Genomic DNA, 20,884 nt, shown 5'->3' with positions numbered 1-20,884 from the left:
AACCAACCTTTCAGATTTTCCAAAAAAACACAAATATTCATTAAAATTATATTTTATTTGAATACAAGCAACAGACATAATTGTATATATACGAGGATTCCCAACTGGCAGCTCAGTGGCCTCATGCAGCCTCGGTGTACCAGGTACTTTCTCAGATGGCATATCTAAGCCAGGGGAGAAAAGGCAAATATGTTTCCAATGCTTCATGTTCTGCTGCAGAGAAAATGCTGATACTGTCTTTGCACAAACCTAAAAATCTTGAGAAGCTGAGCTTAGGGGTCATCATAAATTATCAAGCAGAAAATAAGGTTGGCCTGTAAAATAAACTGAAGCTACACGGCTTATTATTAAATTCTGGTACTAGCACTGGTTTCTGTGCTGCCATGTAGTAATTATCTGTATTAGTTACTAATCAGCCTTATATTGTGATATTTATATTCTATATGTACTGTGGAGTCCTGTGCGGAACCAATTTCTAAGACCCAGACCTGACCCCGCATATTTTCCCACTTTGATCCGCTACCTGACCTGGACCCGCAATTGCCTTATTGGCAACCCGCCAACCACCATCAAACAGGAAGTGACTGTTCTGCAAACCGGAAGTGACGTCATCAAAAGTGGGCGGGCCAGAAAAAGTTTTGTAAAACTTTAAAAAGGAGTAAAATATACAATATTACATAAGATAAGAAATTTAGACCTAAATTTACACCTGAAAATCTTCCCCTCGTTCCGCAAGGTGCCTGCTTTTTTTGCGGGTAACCGGCGGGTACCCAACCCACTGCAGGACTCTAATGTACTGTATATTTTGAGCTGGTCCTTAGGCTCAGTAAGTGACAGCAGCACAGAGCATGTGCAGTGAATCAGCAGAAAAGAAGATGGAGAGCTACTGGGGCATCTTTGGAGACACAGATCTTTACTGCTAAAGGGCTGTATTTGCCTTGGGCTGGTACAGAAGCACAAAACATAATGTACAACATTTTTGCCATACTTCTTTAGTCAAGCTTTAGTTCTCCTTTAAGCAACATTGGTTCCCTAGATTATGCAGACTGTCCAGAACATAGTGTAACTGAAACAGTCCCGATAATCTATTCTTATGCTACATTTCCAACTAGACCCTCTAAACTGTTTTGATCTGCCTGCAGCTCTATACAACAGGCCTTTGTTAGCCATTGAAATGATGTAACTACATAGCAAGCCTTTACCCATGCTAATCTGACATTTTTACAAAATACAAGCTAAAAACTTAGAGTACATCTATTAAGCAAACGTGAGGTTGTATTATAGTCATTAAATCCTTAAAAAGAAAGGCTTTTATAAAGTATACGTATCATGAACATACTCCCAAATGATGTGATAATACTTGTAGATAGTAATGGATCCTAGGTTTGTAAAATTCGGCAGATAAACTGTGTTACCACAATGGAGAGGGGGTGTGACCGATAATGGAACAGCTTGTTAATGTTTTATTATAGGCTACAGAGAACAAATGGTGGGCTATGTGACCCCTGCAATAACTTAAAGCATCACTTGGAATATGGTATATACTGGTATATACTGTGACCTCAAGATTCAGACATCTGGGTAATAAAGGCAAATAACACCCCCCCCCCAGCTAGAAAGAGAATATGGCAATATGTGTACCAAGCCCAGTAGCAGATACAGCAGGCCAGAACACATGCAGTGCTGTCTACACCACTGAAGGGATTGATATTGATGAGAGAATATATATATATACAGGTGACAAATTCAGAGCCATGAATCTTCACTACAGTGAGGCTGCTGTGCCTCTGACTCATACAGTAAGACCTATGCATAAGGTAAAAATGTTATTTAAGTTAATAGCTCACTGGAGTTTTACCCACAGTCCTTTCTGAGAGATCAGACACAAGCAAACATCCACTGAAAACCTCCCAATTGCTCTGAACAGAAGACTGGCTGTCTATGGCAGACATTTCAGCTGCTGGTCAATAGAATAAGGTAGGCAACACAGAAATGGCATGGGCATATACTGAATAGCGAGAGGTCCAGGTATACCACCCTGGCCAACAGACATGAAAATGGATAAACTATAATATTACCACAAGAATAAAAATGGCAATACGAGCACTTGAGGGCAATTCATGTGGGTGGGTGGGCGTAACTGAACTGAACTAGCCTCCCACCATGCTGGAGATTCAAAAGAACACAAGTCTGCAATTAACAAATTTCTGGAGGACAAAACTGCCTAAAAATGATATTCACATGCCACAGAAGTTTTGGGTTGATATCCCCTTTAACCTCATCCTGACAGCACCAACATCTCTCATAGGCAATTAAAAAATGAAACAAATCTCTAAGGGGTCAAAAGACCTCATATAACTAAACTTCTCATTTCTCCACTGGAACGCTATCAGTGCCAATCACATCTTTCCTCTAATTCTTCATGTAATACTTCCCAAATATTTGCAAAACAGCTCTTATTTACATGTCTGTGTCTGTGCAACATCACACTACCCTTTTAAAATCAACAGTGTTGGCAAAAGTGCTTTAGTATTAAAGTGACACTTTCACAAGGCCTCTCCTCTTTCAGAAGGCTGCCTCATGTGATGAGGAAATACCTCCATCTACAACTGTGGCCAAAATAAAGACATAAGAACACTAAGTACTCTTTGTTTGTGGGGCTCTGAGCAGACCAAATATTCAAGTAAACGTTGCATAGAGACACTAAAGGGACAGTTATTTCTGGCTTTTGAGCTTACACTTTTAGCCTGGCTGTACCATCTCAAAAAGGTCCCCGATGAAAAAAAAAAGGCCCTTTCTATTATATGAAATGTTCTCTCATTAAACTTCTGTTTTTTTCAATTATCCCCCCCCCCCAGCAACATAGCTACTTGGTTATAAGAGACATATTAATACCAAATAAAAACACAGGTTTGAAACAGTGCAGAGGTTTCTATGGACTGAACAGACAGAGCTCCCAGTCACATATCAAGAGAAAGACACGTGTCATTTGGTAACTAAGGAACACACTCCAAAAGCTTCAGAATCAGACAGACATCTGCTTTCAAGATGTGCAAATATTTGTATACAAAGTCACTGTTTGTCATTTACCATCACACCTGGCACGTGTTAAATGAAGAATCATACTGAATAACATGCAGAAAACAACATGGGCCCTTGTCTGCAGGGGAAGGAAGGCAAACAAGCTACGGTATTGTGATTATTCATTTTAGTTTTATTTGGATCACAATGTTCAAATAAGCTGATCTGAGTAAGAATCTCACCAGAAGACCTATTTTAATTTACCATGGGAGACACAAAGGAGTTTACATCTGTAAACTCACATAAAAATGCACAGAACTCGTTATTTTTGCTAAAAAAAATTTTTTTAACATTCAAAAAAAATGGTACCAAAGACCTAACAGGGACAGGAGATATTTTAATTTTTTTACCCCTTCCCTGTTTCCTGGGTGGTAAAATCATCTAATACACAGAGGCCCATTTATCCAAATTTAGTCAGAATTTATCTCATTCATTTCTGAAAAATACTCAGACTAAATCCCCCCTTATTTATCAATACATTTTCCCAATATATTTCTGTGTGGGGAAAAAACCGTACAAATTTTTCGGATTTTTTTCGGAAACCCAGCGCAGCTCAAGATATCTTCAGGACTTCTCCCATTGACTTATATTAGGGATGCACTGAATCCACTATTTTGGATTCGGCCGAACCCCCGAATCCTTCGCGAGAGATTTGGCCGAATACCGAACCGAATCTGAATCCTAATTTGCATATGCAAATTAGGAGTGGGAAGGGGAAAACATTTTTTACTTCCTGGTTTTGTGACAAAAAAGTCACTCAATTTCCCTTCCAGACCCTAATTTGCATACGCAAATTAGGATTCGGATTCAGTTCGGCAGGGCAGAAGGATTCGGCCGAATCCGCATCCTGCTGAAAGGCAGAATCCTGGCCGAATCCGAAACCGAATCCTGGTTACGGTGCATCCCTAACTTATATGCAACCTCAGCAGTTCTGAGTTGCCGGATTTTTGGATTCAGACTTTTTCCATCCTCGGTTATAATAAATCCCGAAAAATTTGTTTTTTTCCCACTAAAAATCCTAATTTTATTGTAAAAAAACACGAATTTTACAGGTTTTTGGCATTCAGACTTTAATAAATAACCCCATAGTGTGCCACCCTTTAGGAGAAAACACAGAGCAGAGACAACAAGGTGCCCCACTTCTGTAGAGAACAAAAGTATAAAAGTCAGTTCCTAAGTTGACAAGTAAAATTCATTGTCTCACTGCCAAGTCAACTGCTGCAGGCCCAATGCACAGAAACTTCCATTGCTTTCTGTCCAAACTGTAACATATTCTAAGGTCATTTATGAACAGGGCAAATCTGAACCTGGGCAGCAACCTATAGTAACCAACCAAATATTTTATTTCAAGGTTCTACCCACAGCTGGCTCAAAACTGATTGCTTGCTATTGTTTATTGTCCAGGTGCAAATTTGCCCAGTGTTAATAAAAGAGCCTCCTTGAAAAGTGACTTTTAAAAAGATGAAGAAATCTAGAGTGATTTCAGTTCATGAAATATGTTCATCTTTTAAATGTATCACATAAATGTAAAGGGTAACTAATCCCTCCCAGCAAACTTTCACCACTTTCTGTGAATACATTCAAAAGAAACAAACCTCATTTACAAGCAGCAGCATTGTCACAAAGCTTTCCCTTTTTTTCCCCATAGTGGATGATATCACTGCCCACCACCTGATTTCACCCCCGTCTTCAAATGCTTCAGTCTTGGTGCATGCGTTTTGGTGACAGCAGGAGGCTTGTGAAAGAGTCCTATAATTATGAATATATTGGAGTTTGTGGTAAAGGGCAGGCCTAAGCATCATCACTGATTAACCCAGGAGTGCCCTTACTTTACTAATGCAAGGTCTACTTTTAGTGATGTTGTTCTATACTAATCTACATCCATAAAAGCACTGTTAGCATTCTGTTCCATGGAAAATATTATTTATAGGGATGCACCGAATCCACTGTTTTGGATTCGGCCAAACTGCCCACATCCTTGGAGAAAGATTCGGACGAATGCCGAACCAAATCCGAATTTGCATGTTTTACTTCCTTGTTTTGTGACAAAAAGTCACTCGATTTCACGCCCACCCCTAATTTGCATAGGTAAATTCAGATTCGGTTCGGCCGGGCAGAAAGATTCTGCCCGGCCGAATCCAAATCCTGCTGAAAAAGGCAGAATTCCAAACTGAATCCTGGATTCGGTGCATCCCTAATATTTATACATTGATTTATGAGAAAATGTATATTGTTATATTTAACAAACAGCTATTTCATATGTGAACATAACATAATAAATATCTGAATGAAAAACATGAAACAGGAGGGTGATTTAGTCAAGCTGTTTGTTGACAGTGTCTTGAGATCTACTGATCACCAGCTAAAGGTCTATTGGTAGATCTACCTTTTGGAAACCCTTGGATTAACCCATCTGCAGCCACTATTAGCCAAAAGTTTGTTGAGCCTTTCTATGTCTGCTGAGCCACGTGTACAGCATAGTTTTTAACCCAAGACATTAGGGTAATCACCCAAGATGGCCAAAACTATAAAATCAGTCATAAAATATAGAGAATTACAAGTAAAGTGAATGGACAAGTGCATTTAAAAATAAACGAGTGAAGCCTTAGGGATGGGCAAATTTGACCCGTTTAGTTTCGGCAAAAATTCGCCACCGTTAAAGTCTATGTGTGTCAAAAAAAAATCTTTTTGACGCGCGTCTTTTTTTTTTTACGCACGCCACCATACAAGTCTAAAAAATCCACCCATCCCTACTTGGGGGTTTATGAGAGATAGCAAAAGAGAATATATTACCTGACATCCCCTCTGTTCAATCTCCTTAATGCACTTGTCCATCAGCAGCGGTACCATTAGCCCAGCATTTTCTTTTTCAACAACTTTTCTGGCCTCAACACCAAATACAATAGGCTCCCGATCCACTCCTGGGCGGTCCAAGGAATTCTCCCATTGTTCCATCAAATTCAGCCTGACATAAATGAGCCCTCTGGGCTCCAGTTTCACAGCTAGCTGATGTGTCTTTGTCACTCTAAAAAGTGCAGGGAGCACAACAGTTCCATGGCAGCAAACTCTGTTTTTACGATGCGCTGGATCCCAACTAAACACTACTAGCTTCAAGTGCTGTGCATTTTCAAGTTCAATGTTAAACGTGTGATCCATATCTAAGAAAGCCGTCCTACATGTAAGAAGAGCAGTTCTTGCTTTATTTACTGAATCAACCTGGATTGCGCAAAATACATCTTTTGAGTCTATTCTTGGAGGTTTCAAATCCTCTGCTCCGTAAAAATGAAGACTTATGAGTCCTGATATATACTGAAAACACTTGGGCTGATCCGAAAAGCTATAATGCCGAAATGCATCAATGTCTATATCGGATTTTGTGTTACCGCCTGCAAGTGCTTCTTTTCCCTTTGTGGCCCTATCGTCTGCTCCATGTTTACCTGACTTTGCTATAAGCTCAGGGGAGTCACCATCACTGAGGTATCCCCCTTTGCTTGAGGATTTCGAGCTCCCAGAGCTTTTCTTCTTATAGTTTTGCTGGGATGACACACTGCTATCGAGGTGGTATCGGCTAATGACATTCCTACTGGCAGCAGCTGTCACATTTCCCGAGGAAGATAAGGATGCTGTACGGCTTATATTTTGGCAGTTACTTTTTGACGTAGAAGGGGCTTGGTCTGCATTTGATGTCCCTTTGATGCTGCGCTTTCTGCTGAGTTCTGGCAGCTTTTTCATCTTCATGGACAGCTTCCTGACAGTCCTTGGGGATTTAATTTTATCAGGAAAAGACCAATTAATACTTCCTCCCTTTTTTGAAGGGTTTGGACTAGATGGAGGAGACAATTCTGTAGCTTGGGAAGAAATGGCCTTGATGGAGCTCTGGACACCAGCACCTTAAAAAAATATAAAAAAAAAAAAAAATCAGTATTCATATGATTGGAGTAAATATACATCTCTTCTTTAACCTGTTTACAGAGAAGAAAGTATCTAAAGTAATGTGTGTACAATAGGACCGTATTTTACAAGGGACTCTGTAGCATGATGCTCATTGGTGTTTTCATGTAACCAGTGTTTTTTTATCCTTGATAGGGAAACCTTTTCGGGGAGGACCAAATCTCAGAGTATACCACATGCTCACTCTTTCCAAAAAGCTAATTTGGATTTAAATATAACAAACGTTGCGCCTTAGTATCACAATCTCTGAGACAAGATGACCCGTTGCAAGGAGCCCATTAGCAACACACAAACAGAGGCAAGAACAAATAAGTCATTTTAACTAGTCCTTGTGGTTCTGTTTTGCATACCTAAAAGCCTGATAAATCTCAAAAATGGCCATTAGGACTTCAACCCCCTGATCATTAGATGGGGAATAAGTATAAGAACTGCATCACGCTTTCCTTTTGCCCAATTTTCATCAGCACTGCCAGTTTAACTAGCCAGGCAGTAAAATTTAAGTGAATGACTCATTTCAAAGTTCTTCTTTATGAGTTCCTATTTTACATACTAGACGGCAATAAATTAGGGTTACAATTTGGCTGATTTCTATGTGAGCAGACCATTTGGTCTTTCAATTCTGCCTCACAAGTTAATGGCGAAACTGCAACAACCACATGTAGACTGTCAGACCATAAATACCCATCTGTCACAAATGACTAAACTGGCTTGCTGCATATATAGCTGGCTTAACAGCGCCCAATCTTCCAGCTGATTACATTAAGAAGTCTGTTCATTTCTCAACATCATTATTTAAGCAATCACACAAAACAGACTTTGGCACAGTTTCTCAGCAGCTCTATGTTAAAAACTGTCAGTTTGCAGTGATTGTTTTCACTTGCCCGATACCTCAGGCTGGTGCTCCTGTTAGCAGAAAACAGAGGTTGTTTTTAGCGACGACCACGGAGCAATCCTTTTCTTCAGCTTCATCTTTCTTCAAAATCTTGGGGCCAAGAACATACAATAGAGTGAAGATCAGCTTTTAACACAACTGCATATGAGCTCCCATGTGAAGAAAGAAGAAGCAGGAAGAGGATTGCTCCGTGGTGCTTGCTTGAGGAACCCTAGGCCGGGGCAGATTTTTGCGTATAGGAGCACGTGAATGGGGTATTAGGTAACTGAATACAATCTGACCCACAAAATCTGATCAAAATCTCCTGTGGGGTTTAGCCCTTAAAGTGGTTGTATAACCTTTTAAAGGAGATGAAAAGACAACAATCACTGGAGTGTGCCAAAAGTTAAGCACCCCCCCCCCAGTGATTGTTGTCTTTTCATCTCCTTTAAAAGGTTATACAACCACTTTAAGGGCTAAACCCCACAGTTTTGATCATATTTTATCTGATCCCCAGCCCCCCATAGCTAGAATGTAAAGTTGGATCAGATAAAGTCATAGTGTGTTCATGCATCTACATCCGACATTCAATGTATTTCAATGTAAAAACAAAAGTCTATCAGACACCATCAGATTTTATCTCGTCAGATGAAAATACAGCATGCAGCAGTTGCATCCAACAGACTTGTCACGTCAGATGGAAACTTTACACATCAGATTTTTGTATCAGTCCCACTATAATTTGACCCATGTGACTACATCCCACTTGTAGGATGTGATCTGTCTATCCAGCACCATGCTATATAAGGAAAAAGTCTCTCTCTCTAAGACTCTCTCCATTTCTCTAAGAACAAAGAGACTTTCCACTGCACCCTGACTAAACTGCACCTCTAAGTGACTTTCTAATGCGCTCAAGATTCTTTTATATGTAAGTGCAATACTTTGTTTTACTTTTTATAATAATAATAATAATAAAACGAATTACCCTATGGGTGCTGCACCTACCGTTTAATCGTTTTTATAGAAGCAACTGCTGGTCGGGTTAACTTTATATGCTTTCCCATTGCTAGGGGTCTGTAGGCAATTCTGCTGCACAATCAAAAATTAGGCGACTCCACCTAGTTTCCTTTGCATGCAGTTCCCCTTTAGAGTATTATACTGGCTGCTCTGGTGGTCTAATAAGCAGCAGCTTCTTCATGACGAGTCTGTATGTGGATCCGAACTGACGCGCTAAATGCAATTAGAGCATTAGACTATCTTTAAGTGCACCCAAGCTATATGGATCCCTGCATCAATGAAAACTGTGGTCACTCAAAAATCTTTAAACTGGGTATGTTAACAATAAAGTTCTTTGTTTTAGTGGTTGATCTAAAGAACAACATTATATGGATTATTACTATTGTAATTGTGAACAACCTACAGTAACACATTAAATCATTTACTACATATTTTAGTGACTGACTAATGTCGAAAGAGAGATAACACTGCAATAGAAAATATCTTCATTCCATTTTTGATTGATAACTGCTTCTGTAGACGCCACAGGCAGAGACATGAGAGACTGTCTCTAAGAAAAGCAAAAAACATACACACACCATTACTCTCCAGCTTTGCATATCCTGCCTTTCTGGTCTTGTACTGAAAGAATCCACAAAAGCTACTGCTAAGCAAAGATGAAAATGCAGATAATCCCTTACGTTCTTGTTTTTATACCACGCTTACTGCAGTCACCTGAGACATACTCACCAGACTGACTGAAGATTTCAGAGATTTTATCTTACTGCACAGTCAAACTATTCTGCAAACCTTTCCTATATATACCATTAACTCATTCTACTCTGTGTTCTTCATTGTACATATCGGAGCCTCTTTGTTTAAATGATTTTGTTCCTCTCACTCCTCTTGATACACAAACACGCACTTATGACTTCTGAAAATGACAATGTATTTATGGAGTTCTAGAGAGATACTACTTTATTAGCATATGCAAAATGTGTCACAAAACAAGATTTGCTCAAAATGTCTCCAACTGAATATTGATACACAAAACATGAAAAATCGTGACATATACTAACATTTTGCACCACTTTTAGTCCCAGTTCTCTCATAACCTAAAGACACCTTCTCCCAGCAGCAGTTTACAATAGAATTTTTATCTGGTCACTTCAGAGCAGTCGAGCATAATCCTGCTGGAAAGCCCATGATCTAAAACAGAGAGCAGCTTTCTGACACTGCGTTGGTTATGTCCAAATTTCATGATACAATGCATAGACTCAAGGCAGACATTTCATGGCACAGCAAATGAATCTCAAAATATTAGGTGTTATTTTCTTTAAAATCTTTACAAAAAAAAATGAGACAAAAGCTTTCTGGTAAACATCTGTTTCCAGGACATTCACTTAGGAGGATTTTGGCCAGTAATGTTTTCATGTTTCTCAGTCAGCAGCATGGTCTTGCTTGGTATCCTACCACAGACACACTTCATGGAGTTGGTGATGGATACAGTGAGTTGAAATTATTGCAGCTTGTGTCTGAAGGTCAGAATGAATCTGTCTGGCAGTTGATTGAGGTCCTTTCATCGCAATTCAAACAGTCCTTTTCTATTTTTTATAAATCAAGGCTGTATAGTAATGGTGCCTTGGGCCTGGCCACAGTGACAATCACAGACAAGGCCTTGTCATATGCTGTAAATTTTCTAAAGTACGGGCAACAAAATGTGACAAAAATACCTTTGTATGGCAGTCAATGTGATTCTGCAACCATAAAACATGTACCACATTGATTTCTATCAAAAGGTATGTTCTGCCATTTAGTTGCCAGTGTGGGGGAAAATGATGTCCATCACATTTGGCATCAGGCTTACAGCATTAACTGTCTCTAACCTGGCCTAACCTCTGCCTTCAAGGCACTAGAGTAAACAACCTTACTGTCCAAAATTTGGAAAGACAGGCCAGCTTATAGCATGAATATATCAAATTGCAATGATATCTTGTTTTGTTGCTAAAAACTTGGCAAATAGATAACAGTTTAACTTGCCAGTGGCACCAAAACCTAAAAGGAATTATAAACTCTAACAATATGCAATTACAATGATCTTGTTGCTCTGGTGAAATGATTGTCTGTATATGCTGCTATATCTTGTATTTGTATCCCATTACTCTGTAAAGTGAGACGGGAGACAAAGGTGCTATATAAGTAATAATAGTAATGATAGCCTGGCAAATACTGTGAGTTTGCTTTAGAAGCTATATTGCTATAATTTAGCTACAAAGCCATTGAAGTGTTGGTAGGGATGTGGGACCCATATTTGCGTAACAGATAAACCATTGTATGTTTTATAGTTTATTTACAAGTAGAAATAAATTGTCTTCAAATGTCAATGTGTCTCTACAGAAAAAAAATCATAAAAGGTGTGTAATGTTAAGTACAGCTTATATATAAAATATTTTCACTTTAGAAAATACAAAAAAATTAGGAGAGCAACTGAAAACCGACTACCACTGCAACATACCAAATGTTCATTTTATGGTGAACTTGATTTAAAAGCATTATAAAGAATTCCATCAATCATATGTTTCATTTAGAAAAGAGCATAGTAAAAGAAAAAAGTAAACTCATTTGCATAGAGAAGAAGCGATCGGCATTCCACAACTATATTGGTGCAGATCTCATGGATATTCTACAAAGCTGTGTTCACTAAGTGAACAGATGTCGTGTTATTCGTGCACCCTCCTCCCTTCCCGTTACAAGTGAGGCAGCCTATTTACAGACCGTCTGCTGTGAAGCTCTGGCAGAGACCGATCACAAGTGCAGCATTTGATAGAACTGGACAAAGCTTCACTCATACAGACGTAAATTCTAGGACGTGGAGAACAATCCTAAATGACTCCAGCACTTAGTAATGCATGGCATCCAGGGGCCTTCTAATGTGGAGCTATTTGTCAAGAGATCCCCTAGCAAGACTCCTAGTTAGTTCCCCTCCTGTTTACCCATAAAAGGAACAGTGCATACAAGGATCCTCTGTTTTGGAGCATATGGGCTTTCATAACAATAAAAAAATGTAAACACAACTATTGCCACTTTTTCTGGAAAAAAATACCAGCCTTCCTATATATTTATCTTTTTTTCCTTATTAATAACATTGGGCTCAACCATAATTTTTACCGGCCAGGCTGGTAGAATACCGGCCAGGTGGCAACCCTAGTGGCAATCCTAGGCGCAACACCAAGACACCAATAAGACAGAGCTGGCTCCTGGGCTCCTGGAATGTCTGATGCTCCTGTAAACACGCATATGACAATATTAAGTTTAATAAAAATTACAAATATGTTATTGCACAATATATGTTATTGCACAAAAGACTTATTTAGTTCTAAAACACAGTTCCTGAGTTTGATCCCCACCAAGGCACTGCAAGGATGTTTTTCATGTGTCTGCATGCATTTCCATTGGGTACTCTGGGATCCTCCCACACATAAACACACAGGCGGTTTAACTGGCTTCTCATAATATTAACATTTGACTGTAAAGCTTCACTGAAGCACGGCCTGAGCAGAATTCAAAACAACCTCTGCAAAAGTTCTCAGGATAGGCTGGTGCTATAAACAAATAATTATTACAGAATAACTCTCAAAAGAAATGAACAACTCCGCGCCAAACATGCTACAAGATCTGCTACTATAGAAGCAAATAAAAGTTGCCCCCTTGTGCAACATGAGTTCATGGAGTATGATTTGAGGTTTTCATATATAGACAGCACCAGCAAAAGCGATTTTTCTTAAAAAGCCTTTATTCAGGGGACTTTTCTCAGACAAAAAATACGACACAGCAACGTTTCAGGCTTACATTAGCCTTTCCTCAAGCTTGAGGAAAGGCTAATGTAAGCCTGAAACGTTGCTGTGTCGTATTTTTTGTGTATATATATATCTCTATATCTCTCTATATATATATATCTATCTATATACATATGACGACTATCTATATACATACATACATATGTAGTCCTCATTAACTACAGTATTAATTGATTTGTAAATGATGCACCAGTATGTACAGTACTGCAGAAAGCATTAGCACATTACAAGTAAATGCAATAATAGTAATTAGGGCAAACAGGGAAACTGAAGCTATTCCAAGTTTGGTCCTTGCAAGGCAAAGAATCACATTACCCCTTATACCACCTTGCATAAAGGACTGAAAACAGTTATAACAAAGGGAGGGCATTCTATACTAACAATTTATTAATCTACCTCTCACTTGTTTCAGTCAAGAAATAAGCACAAATTAAAACAATAGGTAAAAAAGTATGTTAAGGTATTGTTCAGTATAAAAATAAAGACTGGGCAAATAGATAAGCTGTGCAAAATAAAACATGTTTCTAATAAAGTTAGTTAGCCAAAAATGTAATCTAGAGAGGCTGGAGTGACTGGATGTGTAACATAATAACCCAAACGCTACTTCCTGCTTTGCAGCTATCTTGGATTCCACTGATTGGTTACCAGACTTGAGGGGTTGACATATGGGGCATAACGGTTTGCTTTTGCCCTGCATGCTAAGGATCAATTGCAAACTCACTGTTGTATCCCATGTCGCCTCGCTTAAAGTTGCTGACTAACTTAGAGTTAGAGAGCTGAAAAGCAGGAAGAAGTGTTCTGTCTATTATGTTAGACATCTGTTCACTCCAGCCTTTATACATTACATTTTAGGCTAACTATATTAGAAACCTATTTTTATTTTGCACAGCCTATTTACCCAGTTTTGATTTTTACACTGAACTGTTCCTTTAGCACAATCCCTATTTATTGAACTCATGTTATACAAGGTTCAACCTCTTGAACGTAGAGCTGCCCAAAATGTATTGATGGGTGGTCTACTGTTATCAGTGATTTCTAAAAACACATTGTCAGATGCATTTATCAATCAACAAAAAATCCAACACATGCATAAAGCTGTGGTTACAGTCCAAGCAATTGGTCAATAGTTCAAGCTCTACTGACCGGAAGCACTTCCTTAGTGTAATATCAAACACGAGAATCTGTTTGATAATTGAGGTAAACATCAATAATAACTTGCACTCAGAAAAGTAACAAAAAATGCAGGTTTACTAAAGTGTAAACACTGTTATAATTGCAGATTTTCTGACACATACCGGTACATACAGTTTTGCTTTTTATCGCATCTAAGTCATTTAAGCAGTTTCCTGAGGTTTAGCAAAGACAAGCACCATAATAAAGCCAAATTCATTATGTGAAAAAAAAAAAAGAAATGGTATAATGGGAGATATTAGTGCACAGGAGTAGATTAACAGTTCCAAATGTATTATTAGTGAATAATTAATTTATAATAAATAATATAATGTGAAAACAATCGCTTACCATTATCACTACATTGGCCATAATTAAATGTAATAATAAATGCATAAATTGCTAATAAAAGGACATTATTACACCTTAAAGTCTTTAAAGCTCATGCCACATGGGGCTGAAAATGCAGCCAGAGAATCAGCCCTTTACCTTGCCTAAACGTGGATGCATTGCATTGGGCCGGGTGCACATACACGAGGTGGATTTTGGCAACAAAGCACAAGAGTTTGTTTTTTTGTGCCAAAATGTGTACCTGGGCCAATGCAATGGATCCAAGTGCAGGCATGGTAAGGGGCCGATTCTTGACCTGCATTTTTCATCAGGCCAAGTTTCAGTCCCGTGAGGCATTAGCCTGACTCTCAAACAGATTGTGGGCCATCAATTTTACAACCCCACTATAAATAGTGTAGGTTATAACATGGTTGCCATAGTTAAGCATGTCACAAGGAATTTCAATGTTTTTTAGCCAGTGTTTTAAATATAAAAACATACGATACAAGAGTCAAACTAAAAGGTATGTGTGGCAAACCAACTCCCCCAAAAAAAGTCTGTATCAAATAAACAATAAGAAACATTGTAGCTGCGGATAAGGCTCCATTCACTAGAGTGCTTAGTCCAAAACTGCAAACAGATGATGCCAGATGTAGCACAGACGCCTTTGGGGGACCTCTGAAGTGACTAAATGCTGTACTGTAGCTTAGTAACATTAAACAGTAAGCTTGCTGTACTTGCCCCAAATCAATAGCCCTTTATAAAGAACATTTAAGAAACTCTTTAGGAATTTGCTTCAAAACCCATTACGTTAAAACAGCAAACAACAAAATCCTTCAAGAGAAGGGCCTATGCCTTTCTACCATCCAGTTCTAGGTCTGCTTCATTGGCAAGATTGTAAATAAACAGGCTTTAGTGTGTAGCAGCATCTCTCTATGAGATATAATATCCATGTTTAACAAATCACTATTCATTCAACACTTGCATGACAAGCAGCCTCCGCTTTTAAAAATGCAGTGCCAACATTGACCTAAAAAGGGCCAGAGAACAAATCACAAGAATATTTAACACAAATAAAAAACTGGTTACATTTTGCATCCAAAAGTAGCCTGATATACATATTTACTGAATTCTGGAATTAAGTTTCCCTAAGATTTGTGTGACAGTGATCACTTTAGGGGAGAGCTAAACTGCATTTGCCAATGACCACTTGTGGGGAGACTTTACTTTTACCGTGGACACCCCTTTCATGAGGCAAGTTGAGGAGGGTGGCTGTGGGTAGACTGTCTCAGGGTGGCACTGATCGCCGAATTGTCTCTCCATTTAACACTGAGTTGGCAGCTTAACTTAATTTGCCAACAAATGCATTTTTATTCAAAGAAATTCTTTGTGTTATTGCAGCCATAGCATAGGTGCATTACATTGGGTGAAGGTCATATTTAAAGGTACAGTAACACAAAATCAGGAAAGTATTTTAAAATAATTAAAATATAATGTAACATTGCCCTGAACTGGTAAAATGCATGTGTTTGCTTCAGAAAGACTAATATAGTTTATACTAACAAGCTGCTGTGTAACCATGGGGGCAGCCATTCAACCTGAAAAAAGGAGAAAAGGCACATGATAAATGACAGATAAGATTTGTAAGAGAATAAAGTGGTATTCTACCGAGCTAATCTGTTATCTGCTATGTAAACTGTGCTTTGATTGGCTGACCCCATGCCTACACAGCAGCTTGTTTATATAATTATACACAAAGCAAACACGCAACTTTTACCAGTGTAGGGCAACTGTTCATTGTATTTTAATCATTTTAAAATACTTTCATGTTTTAGTTACTGTATCTTTAAGGTTGAAATAAAGTATTTCATCAAAAAGTGTTAAAGAAACAAAAAATACAGTACCTGATTCATTAGATTTAGGGGCAGGAGTCACTTCTTCAGTAAGTGCCATTGGAGCCTTAGATGTTAGGTTGTGCTTGTGCAGCTGCATGCAATAGTCATTGGAATGTAAGGCATCTTTATGATTAATCTCACTGGTAGGAGACATCTGGATCAGATCCCCCACACATACTGCAGAACGTGGAGGTCCTCCAGGGCTCTCTGATGTTTTCAATAAATCACTTCCTGTAACAGTAGCAGTCTGGCCAGAAGTCTTGTCTGTGCTCAGGTACTGATCATCTTCAGGGATGGGATTGTACCAAATTTCTCCTTCATCATCTGCATCATTCTCTTCATTGTGGTCCGCAACACAATTGGGCAGTACTAAGGGGATTGCAGGGGTCGGCTGAACAACCTCATTGCAAGACACTTGGGTTCTGTTACAGCTCTGTTTTTCCACAAAGACTGACGTTTGCTGTTGTTGAACACTAAAGCTGTGAGACTTCTGCAGCTGGTTACGGTCAGGTGGCCTCTTAGGGCCATTATTCGCTTCCCGTTGCGGATACTTGTGGCTACTCTGGATTAACCAACTCCTTTTCTTTGACACAGTGATGCGGGTTTTTTGTAAATTATGCTCATTTGCCTCCGTGACTTTGAGCTCTTTTCTGACTGTTGAAGCGTAGACATTTTCAATTAAATCTGCATGACCAAGAAAATAAAGATTTATTTTTAATCAATCAAATATAGAAACATAATAAAATAGTTCCACTGCTTTGTGTTCATTTCTTTATATTCTTCTTCTACTTCTACTTCACATTTTTCATTCATCATTATTTGCACTAAATGATTAGATTGAAGACAGTACAGTGCCAATATAAAACATGAAAATGTAAGCTATAGCCTCTTTTGCACAAACTAATCTGTAGTATGGGTTCTATGCATGCAAAAGAATCAGACGACCATATTTTCATTATTTGTATCATTTGCCTATGTGTATAGGCCTAAAACCAACCTGTAGACATTCAATAGTTTAGTGACATTTTAAAAGACTAGTAACATATGGTTTCTACGTAACGGAAAAAAACCCACCAAGACACGTTTAACTTTAAATTTGAAAAATCTTTTTTCAAAGAAATAACTTCCAGATTCTCTGCTTGCGCTCCTCTTCAGAAACGGCGATAGGGCAACGATCCATCGTGCGGAGCTTGATTTCTCCTCTTTGCCTTCTATAGGAGATAGCCAGGGAAAAGAAATTGAGCAACGCACGATGGATTGTCGCCCTGTGTGTGTAGGTGTAGTTGCAAACCTTAAGAGAATGAAAAGCAAAATCGACATGGATTGCCCATTTATAGATCATGCTTCTAGCTGCCTGAGAGCAAGCAGCAAGGTTTTTCTGGGGGGGTTCAAGAAAAGACAAGCCCCTCTCGGGTAACAGGCCAGAGATTGAGTGCCTAGCAATCCTCCTTTAAAAAGCATATTAATAAATATTCCCTTTCATTTCTTGTAAGCCATGCTAGCAAAGATTATCCTTTGTGAGCACTTCAGAAAAATCTGTGTGTGCAGAAGTCCAAGTAAGATCAGAATAATGTGTTGGCAAACAAAACACTACTCCACAATTTGCTGTGCTCACTGTTCTCATAATCAGAGCCCCTGACATTGCCAAACAGCAAAACCTACAAAGAATAACAAGCACGCGTGAAGGCACCTCTATATGAAACTAAGTTCATGTATTCAATTTTTTAATGGTGGGTAATGAGGTAAAGCAGTACATTACAACACCAGAAACCAAGTATGTGTACAAAAATAAATTACAACTTTGTTTTTGTTTACTACTCAAATAATATTTAGAAGAGGAAATAATCAATCGCTGCTAAAGCTTCTGAAAGAGTGAAAAAGAATGCACTGCTCATGTTTTGTTTTATAAGCAGCCTAGGTTCACCACAATGGTGCTGGATGCTGGCCCACTTCTGTTCTTTTCATTGCAGTGCGGAGAATACCACCCACACACTGGGCAGCAGATAGCAAGAGGTTGGCATAGGCTGGAAACGCTGTTTATATTGGTACTCCAGCCTGTCATAACCAAGCACCCTCCGTAGCACAGCAGGCACATGACACAGATGAAAAAGTAGTGGTTCATTGGAGATGAGAGCAAGGGCTGTAATAGCAGAATAAAATAACAACTGCTAGTCACAGATAATGGGTCCTTCTAAGGAGAATGCCTATACACAAGCAATCATAATAGACTATCCTCTACATAAGTAGAAAGCATTATCTTGGGGTAACAAAGTCTTAAGTAAAATGTTGAAAAAAATCTGAACCAATGTGTATCTTGCCAAAGGCGCTATATGCTCAGTCTCTGCTCTGAAGCATCTCATTTTCTCCCACTAAGGTCTCCTGAGGGGGCAAGTTAAAAGGGTGGTTTACCTTTAAGTTAAGTTTTAGTATGCCATTGAATGGCAGCTACACTAACAAATTTTTTAATTAAAAAAATTGATGTTACTGGTCCTTTAAAAAGCTAAATAACTCAAAAACTACAAAAAAAATATGAAAGCTAATTGCATATTGTCTCTGAATATCGCTCTTTTCATTATACTGAAAGTTAAATCAATGTGAAGAACTCCTGTAATGTGAAGAAGTGTGTATAACCTAACCCCAGCAAAAGATTTTACCACATAGCCTATGTCAAAAGTAGCTATTCAAATGCTGGGCAAACATAGACTACTTATAATCGGATCTCGGACGAACACGAAGAAATAGAATGAAAATCCAAATTGTATGATATTTTTTCCCTGAATCGCTCCATTTTTTCAGGGTTTTACACAACAACGCCCAAATTTTTCTGATTTTTGCACGAAAGAGTCCGATTTTTGGGCTAAGTCCAGCGCAGACCACAGAAACTTCCAAATAAGATAGGGGCCTCAGTAGGTCTGAGATGCTGCATTTTTGGATTCTGACTTTTTCCATCCTTGGGGTATATAATAAATCTCAAATTTAGAGGGGTTTTTTTTCACTAAAATTTGGATTGAACATTTGTTCAGATTTACCTATATTAATACCAGAAAATTAAATTTAATTGGCCAAATGACCATGTTTTGCATGGAATGGGAATCAACAAGGCTAGCTGTTTCAGTATTTCTGCTCAATGGAACATTTATAACATTTGGTCACCCCAGAATTTCGTCAATTCATGGGGCAAATTTTCTAAAGAGCGAAGCGAGTTTTTGTTTTTTAGTGAAAATTTGCCAAAATGACAGTTGACAGGGACATTGCCAAATTTATCAAGATGTAAACATTTCTATATTTTACCCTTTACACCAAAGTCTATTTCACCAGGTTCTGCCTGGCAGGTTTAGAAGATAAAGCTACATCCTCAACATTATGTCAGTGACATCATATCCTGTACTCCACCACCTGAAGTGAGACGCCAGCGAGGACCATACACATATGAACTGTCTGATGGAAACATATGGAATGCAAGTCGTCTTGCTCCTGTTAGATATGACTTGGAGGAGCTCCATTTGATGAAGGACATTTTCCTACTCCTGATGTCAACTGTAATAAGCCTGAAGAAAGTGAACCTATAAGGCGTACTGAGGGAATCAGAAAACTACCTGCATGGACCAAGGACTGTCATGTGAAGAATCTATAATATTGTTTAATTGTTGCTGTTTATTACATTTGCCCAAATGCTTTCCTACTATAGGGGGAATATGTGGTGTTTATACAAATGGCCTGTAGATGTTACTGTGTTCAGACATACTGTGCATACTTCCAGGACAGTTTAAAAAGTGAAAGTTATGGTTGTGTAATGGCTGCCCGAGAGCCTGATAATAAAGCACTGTTATACTCTACTCATTCTCGGCTACCCAAAACATAACACTTCCGAATTGAAAATTTGCACATAAGTAAATATGCCCCCCAAGGAGACAAAATTGTACAAAATGTAAGTGAAAATATATTTACAAATGATATTAGAGCTGGGAAATGTAGTTCAACTATACTTGAACATTGCTTACAATATTTTTCATTTAGCAAATTAGATTTTTGGATTTATATCCCCTTTTACTGAATTTAATTTTAATAAGAAACTGCTTTACAAAATTCTGGAGAAATAGCCACCAATAAGATATGCCCCACAGGCTTTGCTGTTCATCAGGGTAATTTGTATTGTGTAAAAAAAAATAAACTCAATATGCAGAACAAGCCTTAGTGCTTGCAAGCAATGTTCCATTCATTGCAGTGCAAATTCTGATGCACTCAGTTGCAACCAAATCATAGTACATTCTTGGTATAATTAATCATCAGAGCCTACAAATGAACTTCAGGCCCCCAATAAATGACTATATGCACCAACTTAATGTAGGCTAAAGTACTAAGCTTAACAAAGGAAGAATAATATAACACTACTACAGTACTGTAAGAGCAATCTCACATATAGTGATCTACCAGTCTTTTTCTTCAGGATGTCTCATAAGGCAAAACCTGAAGAATTTCACAGATTACATCCCTTAAAGATCCAACACAATTGCTCATGAATTGGTGCAACTGCTGCCTAAATTACTCCCATGCACGTTGAATAACAGTTGCACCTGTTTGACATATACATGGTTATTTGCTAATGATTATAATGTAAAGCCATCTGCAATCACGCTCCTTTTGCCAATGAGACATTTTGTAACAAAAGTTGCAGACCAGAAAGCATTCCATCATCACACCACATAATTCAAGTATCTAATAAAAAAAAAAAA

At 38.4% G+C, this 20,884-nt stretch overlaps 1 protein-coding gene across 1 annotated transcript in view; it reads right to left on the bottom strand.

Annotated features, from left to right (window-relative positions):
• syde2.S (synapse defective 1, Rho GTPase, homolog 2 S homeolog) overlaps window positions 1–20,884 on the bottom strand; it is a 45,633-nt gene that overhangs the window by 12,584 nt on the left and 12,165 nt on the right. Inside the window, exons 2-3 of the mRNA XM_018260684.2 lie at window positions 16,161–16,835; window positions 5,875–6,971 (exon numbers count right to left, since the gene is read on the bottom strand). Coding sequence (XP_018116173.1) covers window positions 5,875–6,971; window positions 16,161–16,835 — 1,772 coding nt within the window. The remainder of the gene's footprint in view (window positions 1–5,874; window positions 6,972–16,160; window positions 16,836–20,884) is intronic.

Source organism: Xenopus laevis, chromosome 4S, assembly GCF_017654675.1.
Source record: "Xenopus laevis strain J_2021 chromosome 4S, Xenopus_laevis_v10.1, whole genome shotgun sequence".
Lineage (NCBI taxonomy): Eukaryota > Metazoa > Chordata > Amphibia > Anura > Pipidae > Xenopus > Xenopus laevis.
Note: the sequence above shows the minus strand (reverse complement) of the source record. Positions and strands in the feature narration are given on the sequence as shown.